The sequence below is a fragment of the Neofelis nebulosa genome, chromosome 15 (assembly GCF_028018385.1).
Source record: "Neofelis nebulosa isolate mNeoNeb1 chromosome 15, mNeoNeb1.pri, whole genome shotgun sequence".
NCBI lineage: Eukaryota > Metazoa > Chordata > Mammalia > Carnivora > Felidae > Neofelis > Neofelis nebulosa.
In genome coordinates this window covers 2,167,769-2,193,808 of record NC_080796.1, presented here as the reverse complement: position 1 = coordinate 2,193,808, position 26,040 = coordinate 2,167,769, and the positions used below count along the sequence as shown (strand labels likewise).

The window sequence follows — 26,040 nt, the reverse complement described above, 5'->3', positions numbered from 1 at the left end:
AAATCCAACAAAGAGAAAAGTCCATTCCTTTGAGAAGGACGTTTGCATAACGACCTGCTAGTCATTGTTGATGAAGAGAATAAGTTGCAAACTTGTAATTACAAATTACAACAAATCATCATTAAAATAACCCGTTCTCAAACTCTCACTGAAGGGTTGAGACTACAAGAGAAAGTCAGAATTCAAGATGACATGATCACTCAAAGCGTGCGGAAGTTTGAAACACGCTGAAAAATATTAGCAGGGACTCTCACACATCTGTATGCCAACGTTCACAGCAGCATTATTAACAGTAGCCAAAAGGTGGACTAAACCAAACGCTCACTGTGGTATATATAAAATGTTGCTTTTTTAGACTCACAATGTTTTTATGAAAATGTCACTATAAACATCATTACTTTATGAGTTCAATCAACTTCATCTCTATAGAAAAATTCCATCGCTAATAGCAAGTAGGAACAATATCAACCTAACATTTTGATCAGTGAGATTTTTCCATATGATCCAAAACATTCTTATGTACTACACCTATTGAAATAAGGATTCCTTTTCAGTAGGACAGACATCAAGAGACTGACTTACTAAACTTGTCCTTAACAAGTTGCTCGGAAGATTGTGAATTGGGGCCGCTTGCTGTTTGATGGTTCCTTCTGGCCTGGCATGTTGCACTTCTAGCCTAAAATGCAGATCTTAAGGTAATTATTCTCACAAATAAATTTACAAAAATACCATATAATTTCTGACAAATGAGGGGATTACAGAAATTCTTAAAATTGTATCAAGAGGAAGATTTGGCAATTGAGCCATTTTTCTCATTGTCTTTTGTGGATAAGGTGCAAAATTGAGATATAATGTGCCACAATTCTGCATTTCAAAATAACTAAAAGCTGGAATTTGTATCCAGTTTAACAAGGATATACTGGCATAATGAATACATTTCTCATACTACATTGCTTATCTGTTTTATAAAAATCAAGCTATTTTCTTTGAGGATTAAATTATACTTTTCCATATGATCTTACATCTTCTCAGCATATCTTATGGCCTCTGCATGTTGATCCTTTGCTTCTTGCAACTAAAATAAAGAAAACAATATAATTTTAACTACTGACAATCTAGTAGAAACAATCACCTGTTTCTGTAACTAAATGTTTTTATTTTTTTACTTGAGAGAGAGAGAGAGAACACACACAAGTGGGGAATAGAGGCAGAGGTAGAGACAGAGAAAATCGTAGGCAGGCTCCAAGCTCAGGGTGAAGCCTGATGTGGGGCTCGGTTTCATGACCGCTTTCATGATGTGGGGTTTAGGATCATGACCTGAGTGGAAATTAAGGGTCAGGACACTCAACCACCTAGCCGCCCAAGTGCGCCTGTAATTAAATCTTATTGGACCCAGCCAGGCTCTCCGCTACATGCTGATTGATGGCTACTGTTAGATCGTAACAATAAAGTTGAGCTGCTGCAACAGAGACTATGGCCTACAAAGCTGAAAATGTTTCAATACTCTTCTAGAATAATGTACCAACCTTACTCTGCTACAAAATCAGAACGTTTTTAAATTTATTTAATTATATATGAGCAGATAAATGTACAAATGTATCTACTGGTGAAATGGAGGAAATATAGGAATTAACCTTATGGTAAACATTTCTGTTTTCATATTACAAACACTGCATCAACTATGATTTTACATATTCACATAGGTGAATGACATTTCTATTCTTGTGATGATAAAACTGAACATGCTGTATTCAGTGACAACAAGATATTTCATGGAAGAGTTTCAGAAGCAGCATCCTAGTAGGAGTCAGAAAGCCTGGGTATGAATTCCCAATTCTGCTCGTTATGAGCTGTATGACCTTGAGCACACTACCTAAAACTTCCGTGTCTCAATCTCTGCATCTGTAAAATGAAGTTAATGACAGCACCTACTGGGGCACATGGGTGGCTCAGTTGGTTGAGCGTCTGGCTCTTGATTTCGGCTCAGAACATGATCTCAGGGTCATGTGATTGAGCCCCACATCAGGCTCTGCGTGGACAGCGAGGAGACTGCTTGGGATTCTCTCTCTCTCTCTCTCTCTCTCTCTCTCTGTCCCTCTCTCTCTCTCTCTCTCCCTATCTGCCCTTCCCACAATCTCGCTCTCTCTCTCAAAATAAAGAACCTTTAAAAAGTTATTTCAAAATAAATAATAATAGTATCTACCCCACTGGGATGTTGGGAAGCTTAAATTAGGAAATAACAGGTGAAAAACTTAGAAGGGTACGTGGCACATAGTGAGCTCTAAGTGTATGCATTTAGCAAGATTACTTTTGCTGTATTTTGCATTCCAATACATTGAGATAGTTAAGGCAGGTGGCATGCCAATACAAGTGGTCCCCTATACAAATTATACTGAAGTCATTCTTCATACCACTGCAAGTGGCAGCAAATGGGGACCATGAGGCCCAGAATCTCTCCTCAGTACTTCACACAACTTTCGCCAATGCCACTAGCAAACAGTACTTTTTTTTCCCCCACTTATAATACTTTTAACTAACTCCCTCTCTATACTACTCAGTGGACAATACTCACGGACTACAGTACAAATAGCACCTCTTAGATTGAGTAATAGATGATTTACATGACCATCAGAGGCAGGGGAAAGCCACTGACATGAATATAATGGAGTCTTGCTAAACCAAAGTTCCTCAATCATTTCATGCCCATACTGTTTATGTTAGGCTGCTTTACTGGGTACTCTGATGAGGAGATTAAGGCTTTGTGGTAACAGCATAACAGAAAAGCTGGCCCCAGAGCTTTACAGTTGGTAAAGTGCTATAAATCTGTAAATCCTAGCACTGGGTGCATAAGGAAAAAAAGATTTCAATTTCTCCTTTTCTAGTAACCATTTGCTTAACTTTTGAAGCTCTGTCCATCTATCACGCTGCTTCTCCCCTTGCAGTGGACTCGAACATTCTTTAATGTATCGTCTCATCCACAGAATCAACTTTTCTTCACTTATTTCCTTCTTTTACACTAAAATCTAACTTTCACTCCTATCATTCCACTAAGACATTTTGAGGGTCATCAAGAACCACTTTTTAAAAAAATTTTATTGGGGCGCCTGGGTGGCGCAGTCGGTTGAGCGTCCGACTTCAGCCAGGTCACGTTCTCGCGGTCCGTGAGTTTGAGCCCCGCGTCAGGCTCTGGGCTGATGGCTCGGAGCCTGGAGCCTGTTTCCGATTCTGTGTCTCCCTCTCTCTCTGCCCCTCCCCCGTTCATGCTCTGTCTCTCTCTGTCCCAAAAATAAATAAATAAACGTTGAAAAAAAAATTTAAAAAATTTTATTAAGGTCTCTATCCTGCTTCACTTTTCAGCAGCAGCTGAGAAAAATGACCATGCCCTCCCTCTGCTCTTTTAACCACACCTTTACCTAGGCCCTTTTACCTAGGCCATGTGTCCTTTTCGCTCTTCCATGTAGGTGCTCATAGACAACATCCTCAACCGCACACTCAAAAATCATTACTTGACATGGAGTACCTTTGTAGACAGCTAATCGTGTACATTTTATTTGGACTCTTTTCTGTGTTACTTTGAGTGTGTTTTTCTTATTGAGTCTTAGGGAGCACCCTTACCCTTAGGATACTGACCAGCATACTTTGTCTCACTTTTCTTTGTAACACGACATTTATCACAAGGGCTGGATGATCACTGGCTTGCCTTTGTTTCCTTTTGAGTAACTTCTTCGTCCATAGAGATTTCAACTTATGGAAGTCTTCTGAAGTTCCTTTCAGATGCATACTTGACTATATTGTTAGGAAGGTTAAGTTGGCTAGAGCTACCTCTTCTTCCCAATCCAGATTCTTCACCTCAAAATTGTGTGCATCAAATGCCTTCACCCAGGTAGCCCCTGGTTTGGGGATTCAGGAGATAAGGACCTTCTGGAGAAGTCAGAGCTATGGACTGAGTTGCCTGAAAGATAACTAAGTTTTTGTTTCACAGGGAAGACCTTAAAGTGGCAGACAATTTCATGCCATAATCTAAATTCCTTTCTTTACGGATCTACACTAAATCCCTCGTTATTCTTTAATAAGCTTCATCAGTTTCAGATATCCTTACAAATTTTAGTTTTTGAGACCTTAATGATTTCTTCAGGACACAGTAGCAGGACAATGCCTTGCACTCTCATTCATAGAAGACTGAAAACAGAGTGTCATGTTACTCGCATGAAAAGTCCCCTATTACTATGTGACTCATTTATAAGACGTCTAGAAAAGAAAATAATTTTCAATGCCTCTTCAGCAACAAAAAGGACCAGTCAAGAGAATGTTCTAATTCCCCTGATGGGTATAGCTGTCTAATGAAACTTGCATGTATATTATATAGCTTTTGCGACTGACAGAAACGAGTTGGTCAGTGTATCTCCCTCATTGCTCCCACTTAGGATTTACAATGAGAATCCTACAAAGGAGGGTGTGTGTTCAAGGACATTAACTGTTCTGCTTGGAAAACAGTTGGGGTTTCACTACATATCAATAAATGAGAATCCTGAATGGCACATTAGTTTTTTCTGAGATTGAATTGTGAAATCTGTGAAAGGCTGATTAACTCAAGTGAGTGGAAAAAGATAATGAGTTTCTGAACTTGCAATGGTAGGAGCACTATGTTACTAGGTAAGGCCCTGACAGAGCAGCCATTTCTCCTTTTTCACTGGCATTTCTTTTCCTTTACAAAATCCAACAAAGAGAAAAGTCCATTCCTTTGAGAAGGACGTTTGCATAACGACCTGCTAGTCATTGTTGATGAAGAGAATAAGTTGCAAACTTGTAATTACAAATTACAACAAATCATCATTAAAATAACCCGTTCTCAAACTCTCACTGAAGGGTTGAGACTACAAGAGAAAGTCAGAATTCAAGATGACATGATCACTCAAAGCGTGCGGAAGTTTGAAACACGCTGAAAAATATTAGCAGGGACTCTCACACATCTGTATGCCAGCGTTTACAGCCGCATTATTAACAGTAGCCAAAAGGTGGACTAAACCAAACGCTCACTGTGGTATATATAAAAATGTTGCTTTTTTAGACTCTCACAAAGTTTTTATGAAAATCTCACTATGAAAGTAATTACTTTATGAGTTCAATCAACTTCATCTCTATTGAAGAATTCCATCGCTAATAGCAAATAGCAACAATATCAACCAAATATTTGGATCAGTGAGCCTTTCCATGTGATCCAAAACATTCTTATGTACTACTACTAGTGAAATACGGATTCCTTTTCAGTAGGACAGACATTAAGAGACCGACTTACCAAACTTGTCTTTAACAAGTTGCTCTGAAGATCTTGAATTTGGGCCGCTTGATGTTTGATGGTTTCTTCCTGTCTGGCATTTTGCACTTCTAGCCTAAAATGCAGATCTTAGGATAATTATTCTTACACATAAATGTAAAACAATACCATATAATATCTGAACAAATGAGGGTCTTACAGAAATTCTTTAAATTGTATCAAGAGGAAGATTTGGGAATTGTGCCATTTTTCTCGTGTTTTGTGGATAAGGTGCAAAATTGAGATATAATATCCACAATTTTGCATTTCAAAATAGCTCAAAGCTGGAATTTGTATCCAGCTTAACAATAATATACTGGCATAACAAGTATATTTCTCGTACTACACTGCTTATCTGCTGTATAAATAATCAAGGTATTTTCTGTGAGGTTTAAATTATACTTTTGCATATGATCTTACGTCTTCTCCGCATATCTTATGGCCTCTGCCTCTCGATCCTTTGCTTCTTGCAACTAGAATAAAGAAAAAAATAATTTTAACTACTGACAATCTAGTAAAACACCATCACCTGTTATTGTAACCAAATGTAATTTTTTTTTGACTTAGTGAGGCAGAGAGAGAGAGAGAGAATGCCCAAATGGGGAAGGGAGTCAAGGGAAGAGACAGAGATACTAGTAAGCAGGCTCCAAGCTCAGGGTGAAGCCTGATGTGGGTCTCAGTCTCATGACCGCTCTCATGATGTGGCGTTTGGGATCATGACATGAGCAGAAATTAAGAGTCAGGACGCTCAACCAACAAAGCCACCCAAGTGCCCTTGTAACTGAAATCTTTTTGGACCCAGCCACACTCTCCCCTACATGCTGATTGATGGCTACTTTTAGGTCAAAACAGCAGGGTGGACCTGCTACAACACAGACTGTGGCCTACAAAGCTGAAAATGTTTCAATATTCTTCCAGAATAGTTTACCAAACTTACTCTCTTACAAAAACATAACGTTGTTAATATTTATAAATTATATATGATCAGATAAACATACAAATGTATCTACTGGTCAAATGGAGGAAATATAGAAAATTACCTTATGGTAAACATTTCTGTTTTCACATTACAAGCACTGCATCAACTATGATTTTAAATATTCACATAGGTGAATGACACTTCTATTCTCGTGATTGAAACTGAACATGCTATTTTCAGTGACAATGAGATATTTCATGGAAGAGTTTGACAAGCAGTATCCTAGTAGGAGCCAGAAAGCTTGGGTCTGAATTCCCAATTCTGCTGGTTATGAGCTGTATGACCTTGAGCACACTACCTAAAACTTCCATGTCTCAGTCTCTGCATCTGTAAAATGAAGGTAATGACAGCACCTACTGGGGCACCTGAGTGGCTCAGTCGGGTCAGCGTGTTGCTCTTGATTTCTGCTCAGGACATGATCTCAGGGTCACGTGATTAAGCCCCACATTGGGCTCTGCGTGGACAGCAAGGAGTCTGCTTGGAATTCTGTCTTTCTCTCTCTCTGCCTCTCTCCCTCTTTCTCACTCTCCCTACCTTCCCTTCCCCACAGTCTGTCTCTCTCTCACTCTATCTCTCTCTCTCTCCCTCTCAAATTAAGGAACCTTAAAAAAGTGATCTCAAAATAAATAATAATAGTATCTACATAACTGGGATCTTGGTAATATAAATTTAGGAAATAATACAGGAACAACTTAGAAGGGTACGTGGCACATAGTCAGCTCTAAGTGTATGCATTTACCATGATTACTGTTGATGTGTTTTGCATTCCAATACAATGATATAGTTTAGGCAGGTGGCATGCCAATACAAGTGGCCCTGTGTACAAATTATACTGAAGTTATTCTTCATATCACCGCAAGTGGCAGCAAATGGGGAGGATGAGGCCCAGAATCTCTCTTCAGTACTTCACACAACTTTCGCCAATGCCACTAGCCAACAGTACTTTTTTTTCCCCTCTTATAATACTTTTAACTTACATCCTCTCTATACTACTCAGAGGACAATGCTCACAGAGTACAGTACAAATAACACCGCCTAGACTGAGAAGTAGATGCTTTATATGACCATCAGAGGCAAGGGAAAGCCACTGATATGGAAATAATGAAGTCTTGCTAAACTAAAGTTCCTCAATCATTTCATGCCCATACTGTTTACGTTAGGCTGCTTTAGCAGGTACTCTGGTGAAGAGATTAGGGCTTTGTTCTAACAGTATATCAGAAAAGCTGTCCCCAGAGCTTTGCAGTTGGTAAAGTGCTACAAATCTGTAAATCCCAGCACTGGCTGCATAAGGAAGAGAGATTTCAATTTCTCCTTTTCTATTAACCATTTGCTTAAGTTTGAAACTTTGTCCATCTATCACGCTGCTTCTCCCCTTGCAGTGGACTCGAAAATTCTTTAATGTATCATCTCATCCACAGATTCAAGTTTTCTTCACTTATTTCCTTCTTTTACACTAAAATCTAACTTTCACTCCAATCATTCCACTAAGAAAATTTGAGGGTCATATAGGACCTTTTTAAAAAAAAAAATATTAAGGTATTTATCCTGCTTCCCTTCTCAGCAGCAGCTGAGAAAAATGCCATGCCCTCCCTCTGCGCTTCTAACCCCACCTTATTTATGAAGGAGGGCAACCCCTGACATTAAATCCTTGCCCCTTGCTCTCTGTGTTTTGAATTGCTCTTAAGGCTTCACAACCAGATTCTCTAATTCACATTTCCAGCTTTGGCCCTTTTACCTAGGCCATGTGTCCTTTTCGCTCTTCCATGTAGGTGCTCATAGACAACATCCTCAACCGCACACTCAAAAATCATTACTTGACATGGAGTACCTTTGTAGACAGCTAATCGTGTACATTTTATTTGGACTCTTTTCGGTGTTACTTTGAGTGTGTTTTTCTTATTGAGTCTTAGGGGGCACCCTTACCCTTAGGATGCTGACCAGCATACTTTGTCTCGCTTTTCTTTATAACACGACATTTATCACAAGGGCTGGATGATCACTGGCTTGCCTTTGTTTCCTTTTGAGTAATTTCTTAGTCCATAGAGATTTCAACTTATGGAAGTCTTCTGAAGTTCCTTTCAGACGCATACTTGACTATATTGTTAGGAAGGTTAAGTTGGCTAGAGCTACCTCTTCTTCCCAATCCAGATTCTTCACCTCAAAATTGTGTGCATCAAATATCTTCACCCAGGTAGCCCCTGGTTTGGGGATTCAGGAGATAAGGACCTTCTAGAGAAGTCAGAGCTATGGACTGAGTTGGCCTAATGCAATCTTAAGTTTTTGATTCGCAGAGAAGACCTTAAAGTGGCAGGTAATTTCATGCCATAACCCTAATTCCTTTCTATAGTGATGTACAGAAAATCGCTCGTTATTCTTTAATAAGCTTCATCAATTTCGGATATCCTTACAAATTTTAGTTTTTGAGACCTTAATGATTTCTTTAGGACACAGTAGCAGGACAATGCCTAGCACTCTCATTCATAGAAGACTGATCAACAGAGTGTCATATTACTCGCATGAAAAGTTCCCTATTACAGTGTGACTCATTAATAAGACGTATAGAAAAGAAAGTAATTTTCAATGTCCCTTCAGTCATAAAAAGGACTAGTCAACAGAATGTTCTAGTTCCCCTGACGTATATAGCTGTCAAATGAAACTTGCATGTATATTATATAGCTTTTGTGACTGACAGAAACGAGTTGGTCAGTGTATCTCCCTCATTGCTCCCACTTAGGATTTACAATGAGAATCCTACAAAGGAGGGTGAGAGTGTGAGGACATTAACTGTTCTGGTTGGAAACAGTTGGGGTTTCACTACATATCTATAAATTATAATCTTGAATGGCACATTAGTCTTTTCTGAAATTGAATTGTGAAGTCTCTGAAAGGCTGATTAACTCAACTGAATGGAAAAAAAAATGAGTTTCTGAACTTGCAATGGTAGGAGCACTATGTTACTAGGTAAGGCCCTGCCCGAGCAGCCATTTCCACTTTTTTACTGGCATTTCTTTTCCTTTACAAAATCCAACAAAGAGAAAACTCTATTCTTTGGGAAGGACGTTTGCATAATGACCTGCTAGTCATTGTTGATGAAGAGAATATGTGGCAAATTTGTAATTTTAAATTACAACATATCATCATTAAAAGAACCTTTCTGAAACTCTCACTAAAGGGTTGGGTTTACAACAGAAAGATAGAATGCAAGATGAAATGATCACTCAAAGACTGGGGACATTTGAAATACACTGGAAAATATTAGCAGGGACTCACACATCTGTATGCCAATGTTCACAGCACCTTTATATACAATAGCCAAAAGGAGGACTAAACCAAATGCTCACTGTGGTATATATAAAATGTTGCTCTTCTTAGATTCTCACAATATTTTTATTTAAATCTCACTACAAACATCATTACTTTATGAATTCAATCAACTTCACCTATATAGAAGAATTACATCACTACTGGCAAGCAGGAACAATATCAACCAAATATTTTGATCAGTGAAATTTTCCATATGGTCCAAAACATTCTTATGTACTTCTACTAGTGACATAAGGATTCCTTTTCAGTAGGACAGTCATTAAGAGATCGACTTACCAAACTTGCCTTTAGCAAGTTGCTCTGAAGACCTTGAATTTGGGCCGCTTGATGTTTGATGGTTTCTTCTTGCCTGGCATTTTTAACCTTTATCCTAAAATGCAGATCTTAAGATAATTATTCTCACACATAATTTTAAAACTGTATCGTGTAATTTCTGAACAAGTGAGGGTATTACAGAAATTCTTAAAATTGTATCAAGAAGATGATTTGGCAATTGTGCCAAGTTTCTAGTTGTGTTTTGTGGTAATGGTGCAAAATTGAGAGATAAGATGCCAAAATTTTGCATTTCAAAATAGCTCAAAGCTGGAATTTGTATCCAGCTTAACAATGATATACTCGCATAACTAATACATTTCTCATAGTACACTGCTTATCTGCTTTATAAATAAACAAGTTATTTTCTGTGAGGTTTAAATTATACTTTAGCATATGATCTTTAATCTTCTCAGCATATCTTACGGCCTCTGCATGTCGTTTCTGTGCTTCTTGTAACTAAAATAAAGAAAAAATAATAATTTTAAATACTGACAATCTAGTTGAACACCATTACCTGTTTCTGTAACTAAATGTTTTTGTTTCTTGTTTTTTTGTACTTGAAAGAGAGACAGAGAGGGAGAGAGCACACACAAGTGGGAAGGGAGTCAGAGGGAGAGACAGAGAAAAAGGCAAGCAGGCTGCAAGCTCAGGGCGAAGTCTGATGTGGGGCTCGGTCTCATGACCGGTCTCATGATGTGGGGTTTGGGATCATGACCTGAGTGGAAATTAAGAGTCAGGACGCTCAACCAACTAAGCAGCCTAAGCACTCCTGTAACTAAAATCTTATTGGACCCAGCCACACTTTCCTCTACATGCTGATTGATGGCTACTTTTAGGTCATAACAAAAGAGCTCAGCATGTACAACAGAGACTATGGCCTACAAAGCCGAAAACATTTCAATACTGGTACAGAATAGTTTACCAATCTTACTCTCCTACAAAAACATAACGTTGTTAATATTTTTAAATTATATATGATTAGATAAACATACAAATGTATCTAATGGTCAAATGGAGGAAATATAGGAAATTACCTTATAGTAAACATTTCAGTTTTCATATTCCAAGCACCATATCAACTATGATTTTCAATATTCACATAGGTGAATGACATTGCTGTTCTCGTGATTATGAAACTGAACATGCTATTTTCAGTGACATCGAGATATTTCATGGAAGAGTTTGACAAGCAGAATCCTAGTAGGAGCCAGAAAGCCTGGGTCTGAATTCCCAATTCTGCTGGTTATGAGCTGTATGACCTTAAGTACACTACCTAAAACTTCTGTGTCTCAGTCTCTGCATCTGTAAAATGAAGGTAATGACAGCACCTACTGGGGTACCTAGGTGACTCAGTCGGGTCAGCGTCTGGCTCTTGATTTCGGCTCAGGACATGATCTCAGGGTCACGTGATTGAGACCCACATCCAGCTCTGGGTGGGTAGTGAGGAGCCTGCTTGGCATTCTCTCTCTCTCTCCCTCCCTCTCTCTCTCTCCCTACCTGCTCTTCCCACAATCTCTCTCTCTCTCCCTCCCTCTCTCTCTCTCCCTACCTGCTCTTCCCACAATCTCTCTCTCTCTCTCTCTCTCTCAAAATGAAGAATCTTATAAAAGTGATCTGAAACATAAATAATAATAGGATTTACTTCACTGGGATCTTGGGAATATAAAATTAGGAAATAATACATGAACATCTTAGAAGGGTACATGGTACATAGTCAGCTCTAAGTGTATGCATTTAGCATGATTACTGTTGCTGTATTTTGCGTTCCAATACAATGAGATAGTTAAGGCAGGTGGCATGCCAATACAAGTGGTCCCCTATACAAATTATACTGAAGTCATTCTTCATACCACCGCAAGTGGGAGCAAATGGGGAGCATGAGGCCCAGAATCTCTCCTCAGTACTTCACACAACTTTCGCCAATGCCACTAGCAAACAGTACTTTTTTTTCCCCCCACTTATAATACTTTTAACTAACTCCCTCTCTATACTACTCAGTGGACAATACTCACAGACCACGGTACAAAAAGCACATCTTAGACTGAGTAAGAGATGCTTTACATCACCATCAGAGGCAAGGGAAAACCACTGACATGGAAATAAACGAGTCTTGCTAAACCAAAGTTCCTCAATCATTTCATGTCCATACTGTTTACATTAGGCTGCTTTAGCAGGTACTCTGATGAAGAGATTAAGGCTTTGTGGTAACAACATATCAGAAAAGCTGGCCTCAGAGCTTTGCAGTTAGTAAAGTGCTACAAATCTGTAAATTCCAGCACTGGCTGCATAAGGAAGAAAGATTTCAATTTCTCCGTTTCTAGTAACCATTTGCTTAACTTTTGAAGATTTGTCCACCTATCACGCTGCTTCTCCCCTTGCAGTGGACTCGAGCATTCTTTAATGTATTGTCTCATCCACAGAATCAACTTTTCTTCACTTATTTCCTTCTTTTACACTAAAATCTAACTTTCACTCCTATCATTCCACTAAGACATTTTGAGGGTCATCAAGAACCTCTTTTTTTTTTATTTTATTAAGGTCTCTATCCTGCTTCACTTTTCAGCAGCAGCTGAGAAAAATGACCATGCCCTCCCTCTTCTCTTTTAACCACACTGTAATTCTGAAGGACGGCAACCCCTGACATTAAGTCCTTGCCCCTTGCTATCTGTGTTTTGAATTGCTCTTAAGGCTTCACAACCAGATTCTCTAATTCACATTTCTAGCTTTGGCCCCTTTACCTAGGCCATGTGTACTTTTCACTCTTCCATGTAGGTGCTCATAGACAACATCCTCAACCGCACACTCAAAAATCATTACTTGACATGGAGTACCTTTGTAGACAGCTAATCGTGTACATTTTATTTGGACTCTTTTCTGTGTTACTTTGAGTGTGTTTTTCTTATTGAGTCTTAGGGGGCACCCTTACCCTTAGGATGCTGACCAGCATACTTTGTCTCACTTTTCTTTATAACACGACATTTATCACAAGGGCTGGATGATCACTGGCTTGCCTTTGTTTCCTTTTGAGTAACTTCTTCGTCCATAGAGATTTCAACTTATGGAAGTCTTCTGAAGTTCCTTTCAGATGCATACTTGACTATATTGTTAGGAAGGTTAAGTTGGCTAGAGCTACCTCTTCTTCCCAATCCAGATTCTTCACCTCAAAATTGTGTGCATCAAATATCTTCACCCAGGTAGCCCCTGGTTTGGGGATTCAGGAGATAAGGACCTTCTAGAGAAGTCAGAGCTATGGACTGAGTTGGCTGAAAGCTATCTAAGTTTTTTTTTTTTTTTCCCACAGGGAACACCTTAAAGTGGCAGGTAATTTCATGCCATAACCCTAATTCCTTCCTATAGGTATCTACACTAAATCCCTCATTATTCTTTAATAAGCTTCACCAGTTTCGGATATTCTTACAAATTTTAGTTTTTGAGACCTTAAAGATTTCTTCAGGACACAGTAGCAAGACAATGCCTAGCACTCTCATTCATAGAAGACTGATCAACTGAGTATCATGTTACTCGCATGAAAAGTTCCCTAATACAATGTGACTCATTAATAAGACGTCTAGAAAAGGAAGTAATTTTCAATGTCTCTTCAGCCACAAAAAGGACCAGTCAACAGAATGTTCTAGTTCCCCTGACGGGTATAGCTGTCTAATGAAACTTGGATGTATATTATATAGCTTTTGTGACTGACAGAAACGAGTTGGTCAGCGTATCTACCTCATTGCTCCCACTTAGGATTTACAATGAGAATCCTACAAAGGAGGGTGAGAGTGTGAGGACATTAACTGTTCTGGTTGGAAAACAGTTGGGGTTTCACTACATATCAATAAATGAGAATCCTGAATGCACATTAGTCTTTTCTGAGATTGAATTGTGAAATCTCTGAAAGTCTGACTAACTGAAGTGAATGGAAAAAAAAATGAGTCTGAACTTGCAATGGTAGGAGCACTATGTTACTAGGTAAGGCCCTGACAGAGCAGCCATTTCTCCTTTTTCACTGGCATTTCTTTTCCTTTACAAAATCCAACAAGGAGAAAAGTCCATTCCTTTGAGAAGGACGTTTGCATAATGATCTGCCGGTCATTGTTAATGAAGATAATAAATTGCAAACTTATAATTACAAATTACAACAAATCATCATTAAAATAACCCGTTCTCAAACTCTCACTGAAGGGATGAGATTACAAGAGAATGTCAGTATTCAAGATCAAATGACCACTCAAAGATTGGGGATGTTTGAATCACGCTGAAAAATATTAGCAGGGACTCACACATCTGTATGCCAATGTTCACAGCATCATTATTAACAGTAGCCAAAGGTGGACTAAAACAGATGCTCAATGTGGTATATATAAAATGTTGCTTTTTTTAGATTCTCACAATGTTTTTTATGAAAATCTCACTATAAAGGTCATTACTTTATGAATTCAATCAACTTCATCTATATAGAAGAATTACATCACTAGTAGCAAGTAGGAACAATATCAACCAAACCTTTGCAGCAGTGAGATTTTCCATATGGTCCAAAACATTCTTATGTACTACTACTAGTGAAATACGGATTCCTTTTCAGTAGGACAGACATTAAGAGACCGACTTACCAAACGTGTCTTTATCACGTTGCTCTCAAGATCTTGAATCTGGGCCACTTGATGTTTGATGGTTGCTTCTTGCATGGCATTTTTAACCTGTAGCCTAAAATGCAGATCTTAAGGTAATTATTCTCACACATAAATTTAAAACAACAACACATACTTTCTGAACAAATGAGGGTATTACAGAAATCCTTAAAATTTTGTCAAGAGGAAGATTTCGGAATTGTGCCATTTTTCTCATCGTGTTTTGTGGATAAGGTGCAAAATTGAGAGATAATATGCCACAATTCTGCATTTAAAAATAGCTCAAAGCTGGAATTTGTATCCAGCTTAACAATGATATACTGGCATAACTAATACATTTCCCATACTACACTGTTTATCTGCTTTATAAATAAACAAGTTATTTTCTGTGAGGCTTAAATTATACTTTTGCACATGATCTTTCATCTCCTCAGCATATCTTACGGCCTCTGCATGTCGTTCCTGTTCTTCTTGCAACTAAAATAGAGAAAAAATAATTTTAACCACTGAAAATCTAGTAGAACACTATCACCTGTTTCTTTAATTTTTTTGACTAGAGAGAGAGAGAGAGAGAGAGAGAGAGAGAGAGCATGCAGAAGTGGGGAAAAGAGACAGAGGGAGAGACAGAGAAAATGGTAAGCAGGCTGCAAGCTCAGGGCGAAGCCTGATGTGGGGCTCTGTCTCATGACTGGTCTCATGATGTGGGATTTGGGATCATGACCTGGGTGGAAATTAAGAGTCAGGACCTCAGCCAACTAACCCGCCCAAGCGCCGCTGTAAGTAAAATATTTTTGGAGCCAGCCACTCTCTCCTCTACATGCTGATTGATGGCTACTTTGAGGTCATAACAAAAGCGTTCAGCTTCTACAACAGAGACTATGGCTTACAAAGATGAAATGTTTCAATACTCTTACAGAATAGTTTACCAACCTTACTCTCCTACAAAAACATAACATTGTTAATCTTTTTAAATTATATATGATCACATAAATGTACAAATGTATCTATTGGTCAAATGGAGGAAATATAAGAATTTACCTCATGGTAAACATTTCTATTTTCATATTCCAAGCACCACATCAACTATGATTTTACATATTCACATAGGTGAATGACGTTTCTATTCTCATGATTATAAAACTGAACATGCTATTTTCAGTGACAACAAGATATTTAATGGAAGAATTTGAGAAATAATATCCTAGTAGGGGCCAGAATGCCTGGGTCTGATTTCCCAGTTCTGCTCATTATGAGCTGTATGACCTTGAGCACACTACCTAAAACTTCCATGTCTCAATCTCTGCATCTGTAAAATGAAGGTAATAATAGCACCTACTGGGGCACCTGACTGGCTCAGTTGGTTCAGTGTCTGGCTCTTGATTTCAGCTCAGGACATGATCACAGGGTCATGTAATTGAGCCCCACATTGAGCTCTGCATGGATAGTGAGGAGCCTGCTTGGGATTCTCTCTCTCTTTCTCTCTCTCTCTCTCTCTCTCTCTCTCTCTCTCTCTCTCTCTGTCTCTCTCTCTCCCTTTTCCTCTCTCTCCCTACATGCCCTTCCCCACATTCTCTCTGTCTCTCTCAAAACAAAGGACCTTAAAAAAGTGATCTCAAAATAAATAATAATAGTATCTACCCCACTGGGATGTTGGGAAGATTACATTAGGAAATAATAGATGAACAACTTAGAAGGGTACGTGGCACATAGTCAGCTCTAAGTGTCTGCATGTAGCATGATTACTGTTGCTGTAGTTTGTGTTCCAATACAATGTGATAGTTTAGGCAGGTGGCTTGCCAAAACAAGTTTTCCCCTATACAAATTATACTGAAGTTATTCTTCATTCCACCGCAAGTGGTAGCAAATGGGGAGCATGAGGCCCAGAATCTCTCCTCAGTACTTCAAAAAACTTTGCCAATGCCACTAGCCAACAGTACTTTTTTCCACTTATAATCCTTTTAACTTACTTCCTCTCTATACCACTGAGTGGACAATGCTCACAGACTACGGTACAAATAGCACCTCTTTGACTCAGTAGTAGATCCTTTACATGACCATCAGAGGCAAGGGAAAGCCACTGACATGGAAATAAACGAGACTTGTGAAACTAAAGTTCCTCCATCATTTCATGTCCATACTGTTTACGTTAGGCTGCTTTAGCATGTACTCTGATGAAGAGATTAAGGGTTTGTGGTAAAAGAATATCAGAAAAGCTGTCCCCAGATATTTGCATTGGTAAAGTGATACAAATCTGTAAATCACAGTTCTGGCTGTGTAAGAAAGAAAGACAAATTTAGCGTGCTTTTTCATAGTGAGAGGGAAAAAAAAAACTAAACATTTGATTGAACACTTCTCCTCTATTTGATTAAGTGCTTTCATTAATAGTTTTACTTATATAAGTGTGTGTGTGTGTGTATAGAGATATACACACATTTTTTAACGTTTATTTTTTGATACAGAGTACGAGTCTGAGTGGCTCAGAACGTGAGGGACACAACGAATCCAATGCAGGCTCTGCTGACAGCAGAAAGCCCAATTCAGGGCTCCATCTCAAGAACATGGAGATCATGACCTGAGCCAAAGGCAGACTCTAATCCGACTGGAGCCAGCCAGGCACCCCTCAATTTAGTATTTCATTTCTTAGCATACATTTAGAATAAAAGCTTTGCTATACCAATGTTTTCAAGAAGAATTTATTGATACGGTATAAAGTAATTAATTTTATTGGAAAAACTGTTAAGTTAAAGTATTTTCAATTTATACAAGGATAAGTATCACCCGTGTCAAATATTACTATCCCTTAAATTTATACTTAGGAAGATGAAATTACCTGTCATGAAAAAAATAAAAACAATGTCAAATAAAGGACTAAATTGTTCTGCACAGGCTAGATGACAAGTGTCAAGAGAGTTAAAGCTAATGGGAGTTAGAACAGTCAGAGAAAATTCATTGGAAAGGAGACTGTGAGCCAAGTCTGAATAACATAGGTTTACTCAAGAGGAACAGAACTAAAAAGACAGGACAGCATGAGTAACGGCTGAGAGATGGTAAAATCAACCCGATTAACTCAGAGGATAAAATCTGATGGCAGAGACATTAAAAACGGATATCCACACAAGAACTACGTAAATGTTCATAAGCAGCCATATTAATAGGCAAGAAGTGGACACAACCCAAAGGTCCATCAACTGATGAATGAACAAGGGCCTTAGCCCACAATGGAGTACTGTTTGACAATAAAAAGAAATGAAGCACTGATATAAGCTGTAACCAACACAGATGAACCCAGAAAACATTAAGTAAAGCTAGCTAGTCCCAAGGGACCACACGTTGTGTGACTCCATTTATATGAAATATTCACAAGAGGCAACTCCATTGAGAGACCAAGTAGTAGACTGGTGGTTGCCTGAGGCTGGGGGCAATGGTAAGGGTTTCCTTTCAGGATGAGGAAAACATTCTACTTGATGGCAGTGATGGTTGCACGAGTGTACACAGAGACAGTGAACTGTGCGTGGCAAATGGGTGACTTTTATGGTATGTGTATTGTACCTCAAAATAGCTTTAAAAAAAACCCAATGGCAGGACACAGAGAATGTTCTTAATTCTCGCTTTTGGGCGTCCATACTACACATGATCAGAATATTTCCGTGCTTTGACAATATGTCTAAAAGGCAAAGAAAATGAAGGAAATGCCGAAGTTCAAGTGGTTTGTTAAGTGATCTTTCTGTACAAGTCATCCTGAAATCAATATACATTCTTCTCAAAAGTGAAGATGAGAACTAAGATAATTATCTGAATCATTCCATTAAACATTATCTTCTGATTTGATCCAGCTTGCCTCATCATGGTAATAGAGATATCATTAAAAAACATTGTTTAGTATGGGACAAAGTCTCTTGGGGCACCTGGGTGGCTACGTCAGTTAAGCGTCCAATTCTTGCTTTCAGCTCAGGTCATGATCTCACGGTTCATGAGACTGAGCCTCACATTGGCTCTAAACTGACAGCATGGAGCCTGCTTGGGATTCTCTCTCTCTCCTCTGTCTGCCCCTCCCCTGTTAACATGCATGCACACACTCTCTCTCACTTTCTCTCTCAAAATAAATAAATAAACTGTCAAAAAAATTTAAATTAAAGAAAGAACGAAAAAAGTCTCTCAATTTCTCTGAGGAAGGATACAAAAGCCTCAACTTTCCTAAAAGTAAGTATTATAAGAAAACAATGTATAACACAAATAGGAGAAGGAGAGGCAGAAGTTTATGAAATAAATGCATTGTAAAGATACTAAAATCATAATAAATTAATTATAATGAAAATACCAAAGAAAGCGGTCCATGGAAATTGGTATCCTAAAACACTTTATATTATTTAACTAGCTATAAGTTAGCTGTTGACAGGTTACATTTACTACATACCTGACTTCTGATTTGACCTAATTTCTTCTTGAGATTCCGTGTTTCATCTTCCAGATGAAGATGTGACATAGACTGTTTCTTCAGAGTATCAGCCAGTTCTTGTTGAAGTTGTCTCACAACTACCTAATAAGACATTTCTGTTACTGATTTTCTAAATCATCTTATTATTAAATTATGTTAATAATAGACAACTCTCACATACGTACTTTGAGAAATATCAACACATACATCAATTCACCGTCTTTTTGTAACACATACACATTCCTGTTCACTGAATTCAGTTAAAGACACTAAAGGTGTTATCTCCCTGTCTACTTCTGATTGTTTATGGTGTCTCTTTCCAGTCTCAGCACGACAATTTTATCCTGCAACATGTGGTTTTTATGCAACCGATCTTGTGTTTTCTCATGATCATCAGAAAGCTAAGTAAAACCAAAAACATTTTCAGATAGCACTCAATAAAATGGCATTATCATGATTTTCTTTTAAATGAAAGCATAATCTATGTTTAAACAATGAAAAGGTTTCAGGGGGTGCCAGGGTGGTTCAGTTGGTTGAGTGTCTGACTCTTGATTTTGGCTCAGGGAATGATCTCACATTCTGTGGGTTTAAGCCCTGCATCAGGCTCTGTGCTGACAGTCAGGAGCCTGCTGAGGATTATCGCTCTCCCTCTCCCTCTCCCTGCCCCTCCCCTGCTTGCATTCTCTCTCTCTCTCTCTCTCTCTCTCTGTCTCTCTCTCTCTCTAATGAATAAAGAAACATAGGAAGGAAGGAAGGAAGGAAGGAAGGAAGGAAGGAAGGAAGGAAGGAAGATTACAGTAAGTGAATATCCAACTGGAAAAAAAATAAAGTTGGCTCCAAATCTCAAATTTTATACAAGCGTAAGTTCCAAAAAGTTCAGAACTTTAACTGTAGAAAATGAAGGCATGAAAGTAAAAAAGAATTTGTGAGAAAAGTGTTCAGAATCTCAGAATTGGAAAAGCCTTTCTCTGATTTACAACAAACCAGAAGGCCTAAAATAAAAGATTAATAAACCCGACTACACTTAAAAATTGAATTTACAGTAGATATCGAACACAGAGACCCCACAGTAAAATCCTTAGCTCTGCATATACTCGGACAGATTAAATTTCCTAAAATTCTTCTTTCCTGAGAATATTTCATAGGTATCTACTTTGCTACCATTTCTATAGTCAGTTATAAGAATTATATCTATTGATAACTGAAAAATCTAGGCACTGTACTATAATAGAAACACTTCTACACACATCAATGAACTCATTTGGTTATCACAATTCTAGAATGGAGAGATTAAAATGGTGAGCTGTAGGACTCTCCCCAGGTCTTCTCACTCCACAACAAGTGCTCTTGCACCAACCACTGCCACTTCTCTAGTGTAAATACACAAGTACGAAAGAAGTCTTGTATTTCAAAATACTCATAGGAAATAAGGTGAAATTTATACATCTCTTAGAATACCATGAGATTATTTACTGCTACAATAACTTGTATTGCCTCTTGTTGAAAACAGTAATAAATATAAAAGAGGGGAAATACACTCAGCTATTTTATTAGGAATAAAATACCTATCAATAAATTATCATTAAGTATATACCACAGCATACCATTGTTATCAAAAGTTCCTTGTAATGAAATAGGATGCTTCTTGAAGCAAAACTGTTACTTTTCTCAAAAGTAGGAGACTTGATACCGAAAATATGATCAGTGAACTGGCTACACTTGCCCTCCTGTCCATTAGCGGAAGTGTTCAACTAACCTAGTAATATATCAAGGCAGTGAAGTAACTGTTCAAAACCAAAACACATGTTGCTAGTAGCAATAGTTTTGAGATTAGGGAGAGCTCATCAATTCCTACAGAAAGTAATAAAAGCCTCTCCCTTGGATGAGGACATTATGAATGTCACTATTTGTTGCAGACAAATGCATTTAATCAAGAATATTATTTTATCCAGTGAAGCAAAAATGCCACCATCCCCCATGACCCTCCTCAAAATATATGTGCTTTTAAAATCCTCTATAGTTTCCATGATGAACACAGTTCAGTTTCATATATACATACATATATATGTACACATATATATACATAACACACACACACACACACATATATATAGATATATATATATACATACATACATACATACATATATATATACATACACACACGGAGAAAAAAGTAATAATAACTAAAAAATAGAATATATACAAATACATACACACATGTACTTCAAAATAACTAAAGAAGATACCTTAGAACTAGTTTTCTTATGAGCCATTTCTAGCTCCTTTTGCTTGTAAAGGTGATTGTTTAGACTTCCATCTTGTAAGACTCTGGCCTTCTGATCTGGAGAAAGTTGCCACTGAGTGTCACTGCGCTCTTCTACAACCTGGAGACACATTTCATTATGATTCTGGTCTCATACCGTTAAAAAAAAAAAAAAGGTCAAAAGCTGAAGTGGAGAACTTTAAAAAAATGTTCAAAAGAACATAATCCCATGTTTTAATTTATTTTAAACCTAAATAATATATCTTGAGTCAAAGGGATACTATAAAATATATATGTATAATATTACACTATGTAATATGGATGGAAATACAGTTTTTATCAAAAACTGATTTACCTGATTTTTGGTGGCCTTCAATTCCATGTTTAGCGTTCTAAGAGCGAGTTCAACTTGTTGTTTTGTTTCAACTTCTTTCTTATATTCGTCTTCTTTTCTTCTTAACTTTTCCCTAATATTTTCATATAACATATCAGCATTTCTTCTTTCTTCTTCTTCTTCTTCTTCTTCTTCTTCTTCTTCTTCTTCTTCTTCTTGTTTTAAGGTACATCTGCAATTACATGTGCTTCTTTTAAAATTTGCTTTGTTAGACATAAAAAGTTCATTTGATGATCTGGTTCCACAAATGTTGGCTTATTATCCAAATGAAAAATTTCTATGTTTTCCGATTGTTTTTCTTGTAGGGCTCATGTTTTTAATTTGTCACTTCAATCTCTTCCAAACCATATATACAGTTGAAAAAAAGCCAGGAGAAAGCATTATGCAACTTCGTTAGTTTCAGTCAGTAATAACTCTGGTAGATGTTGTAGGAAAGGAAGTTTGAAATTATTCAGGAAAGTTAGAGTTGAAAATTACCCCCTTTCCCACAGGTATAATTATTCCTCCATAGGACAGATAATTCAGTTTCTCATTAAAAAGAGAAGTTGCTGTTTATAAGCAAGTTTATCAACTCACTGGAAATGAAATCTCCACTTGATGAAACCTTACAGGTACCTCCAAAAATGATGTGCAGTGAAAGAGAGCATCTGTGGATGTTGTTTACACAACATACATGTGCAGATTACTGTCGTCCAAGACTACGCTGACTAGTCTAATATCTGTTGCCTATGCTTTTTGTTTCTTCTTCCACAACACTTGCAACTTACCTTGTTGATGCATACCTACTTTAGGAATCACTTAAACATCCATTCTAGAACACGACAGGATACGTATTAATTAAGTAAACAATAAAGAGTAATATGACCTTTCAGCATACACTTTTGAATTAATTTTATCTACCTATGACAGAGATGTTGAAAAAACTTATCAGTAATCACTTTCTGTATTACTTTTTTTTAGTTTATTCATTTTTGAGAAAGGGAGAGCCCATGCAAACAAAGGAGGGGCATAGAGAGAGAGAGGGAGGCAGAAAATCCAAAGTGGGCTCTGCACTGACAACACACAGCTCGATGTGGGGCTCGAACTCACGAACCCTGAGATCATGACCTGAGCCAAAGTCGGATGCTTGACTGACTGAGCCACCCAGGCGCCCCCATTTTACTTTGTTTAAATTTTTTATTGAGAGAGAGATGACGCAAGTGAGCGAGGGCAGAGAGAGAGAAAGAGAGACAGAATCCCATGACGGGCAGACCGAGAGGGAGAGACAGTGAGAGAAGAGGAGCTCACCTGAAGCGGGGCTCGTGCTCACCCAAAGCCGGGCTCGAGCCCACCCAAAGCAAGGCTCAAACTCACGAGATCATCACCTGAGCCGAAGCCAGATGCTTAACCAACTGAGCCACCCAGGCACCCCCACTTTACCTTTTAACCCCTGCATGTTAAGAAGCAAACGGAATCAATTTTGGGGAATTTTACTGTCTTGAGAAAAATGACCATTTTATACTCTGTTGGTAGGTACAGAAAGTAATATAAACTTTCCTGAGAACAATTTAAAAATATGGATCAGAGACCTTTTTTAAAATTTTTATACCTTATCCAGATAACATTATATTGAAGAATTGATTCCAAGTAAGTAACCAGACATGTAGAAACAGATTTCTATAAAAGACATTCTTGACAGCATTAATTAAAATACAGAAAGATGAAAAACAGGCAGAATTCAATCTCTTAAATAATGATGTTTCTTGGACTATGGTGGACTTTTATATGGCCATTAAAATTGTGATTTGGAATATACATTAAAGTATTAGAAGTATTCACTGTTAAGAACTTGCTGTGTTTTTTCCAAGAATCGCACACCTCACAACACTAAACAAGTATTCTTTCCAGAAAAATCCCATAAGGTAAGTCAGCAATTACAAAATTGCCTCTACACATCTTTGGAAAAAAAGGAAACAGTTGAAATATTTCCTTAAAGCCAAGATGCTGTACCTCAAACTGCAGAATTCACGTTCCCATTCAACTTTTTGATGCTCTAACCGTGATATCATGTCTTTGGTTTCTTGTAGCTCGTTTTGTAGTGCACTAACCATTTTTTCCATTTTTGTCATTTTTCCCATAAGAAGTTTACAGTGATTTTTGTTAAGTTTCCTTAATTTCTCATAGGAAACACGTATATCTTGGATTTTCAAGAAGCCAGCATAATCTGCATCAGAGAAGAAACAGAAATAAAATAGATGAGTACTTTTTGCATATACAGGCCTGTGCATCTTCAATTCACTCATTCAAACATTGAATAAATATATACCTTCATTGGAAGATGTTATACTCAGCTCTACACATACAATAGAGAAGACCCCTGGCTCTTGATTAGCTTAAAGTCTAGTGAAGGAGAAAGACAACTCAAACGGTAATTCTAAATTCAGATAGTTCCTATTAGAAGACAGAGTTCTGTGATCATAACTTGATCTAGATTGGGCCCAAGGAAGATAGATGTCCCTGAGGAAGAGATAACTATACTGAGGAATGAAGGAGGAGCAGGAGGCAATTAAGCAAAGGAGGAAGACAAGCACTCTCGACAGTCTAGAGCATGTGCTGAAGTTCCACTGTAATCTACTTCTGGACAAGATGGGGTAACACATACTGATTGATCTTCCTATCTTCCTACCTGAAGCAAGCAAAAACAAAACAGACAAAATACAATTTTAACATGATTTTCAAGACACAGATCTTCAGAAAATGAAGGACAATGATCCCTGAAAACAAAACACGTTAGCCTAACACGTATGCCCAAACTCATTCCCTTGAGAGAGTTTTCAGGCTACGACACAGGAGACATAAATTATTTAAGTAGATTTCACCATACTCCTTGTGTCAAGGTGGCAAAACTGAGAGTGTGGTGAAGTCAAGACAGATAGAGACGACAGGTCAGCATCCAGGAGAGGAGAAAGCAGGACACAGAAAGAACCCTGGGCATCTGCACAGGGTCCCCTTTGGCTATTCAGCAGAGTAACAACCAGTGCATACATGGTTGTTACTTCCTAGTCATCAAGGGAAAAAAATCTGAAAAGAGTAGAGGAAACACTGCCTGGTGCTCCCACAGCACGAGGGACAGTGTCTATTCACATTAGCTAAGATAGAAAAACTCATAATTTGCCTTAGGCTGATCACCACTCTGGATTCAGCCAATAATTCGTAAGAGCAAGATTAAAGGATCCAACTGTTTGTAAGTAACTTAACTATATCTCCAAACAAAGCATGAAAAGATAACTAGAGGCATAGAAGCTATAGTTTTAAAAACCAAATAGCACTTACAGAGATGTAAATTATGTTAGCCATGAACAATACGATGGGTAGGAATAAACACATATTAGACATCACAAAACAAAAGACTGAAGTTTAACATTGGAAACCTGGGAGAAAACTTCAACTGGGAAATATACAATTGCCCAAAGAGGCAGGGGAAAGGGACAGGAAAAAAATATGGCCCAAATCTTCCTAAATTTCATGAAAACTATAATCCCACTGACCCAGGAAGGATCTGTCTAGGAAAGAAGAAATGGAAGTCAACTCTTGTAATTTGCCTAAACTCTATACGATGTGGTATAACATTACTGGAAGGGAGACTGTGATGCTGAAGCCATAGACTATAAACCCTAAACCAACAACTAAAGCAGCAAAACTGAAAAGTTCTAGCTAGGAAGCCTAAATAAATAAGTGAAAAAATGAATACATGAATAAATGAATACGTGAAAAAATAAATAAATGGATAAAACTGAATCATAAAAATTACTCGATTAAAAGAAAGCAGAAAAAGAAGAGAACGGGAACAAGGAGCAGATAAGACAAATGCAAATCAAACAGCATGATGACAGATTCAAATCAACTATCTCAAAAATCACAGTAAATGGCCCTTTGTAGCAACGTGGATGGAAGTGGAGAGTGTGATGCTAAGTGAAATAAGCCATACAGAGAAAGACAGATACCATATGTTTTCACTCTTATGTGGATCCTGAGAAACTTAACAGAAACCCATGGGGGAGGGGAAGGAAAAAAGAAAAAAAGAGGTTAGAGTGGGAGAGAGCCAAAGCATAACAGACTCTTAAAAACTGAGAACAAACTGAGGGTTGATGGGGGGTGGGAGGGAGGGGAGGGTGGGTGATGGGTATTGAGGAGGGCACCTTTTGGGATGAGCACTGGGTGTTGTATGGAAACTAATTTGACAATAAATTTCATATATTGAAAAAAAATCACAGTAAATGAAAACGGTCTAAAAGCCTCAACTAAAACGCAGACTGTCAAAATGGATAAAAAAGGAAGACTCAACTATATGCCACCTATACAAAATGCACTTTAAATGTCAAGACAGAAATTTGTTCAAAAGATAG

At 37.9% G+C, this 26,040-nt stretch overlaps 1 protein-coding gene across 1 annotated transcript in view; it reads right to left on the bottom strand.

Annotated features, from left to right (window-relative positions):
- Positions 1–26,040, bottom strand: part of LOC131495931 (ankyrin repeat domain-containing protein 26-like) — an 80,136-nt gene that overhangs the window by 14,456 nt on the left and 39,640 nt on the right. The window contains exons 9-12 of the mRNA XM_058701107.1: positions 23,645–23,858; positions 21,617–21,827; positions 21,245–21,382; positions 18,975–19,097 (exon numbers count right to left, since the gene is read on the bottom strand). Coding sequence (XP_058557090.1) covers positions 18,975–19,097; positions 21,245–21,382; positions 21,617–21,827; positions 23,645–23,858 — 686 coding nt within the window. The remainder of the gene's footprint in view (positions 1–18,974; positions 19,098–21,244; positions 21,383–21,616; positions 21,828–23,644; positions 23,859–26,040) is intronic.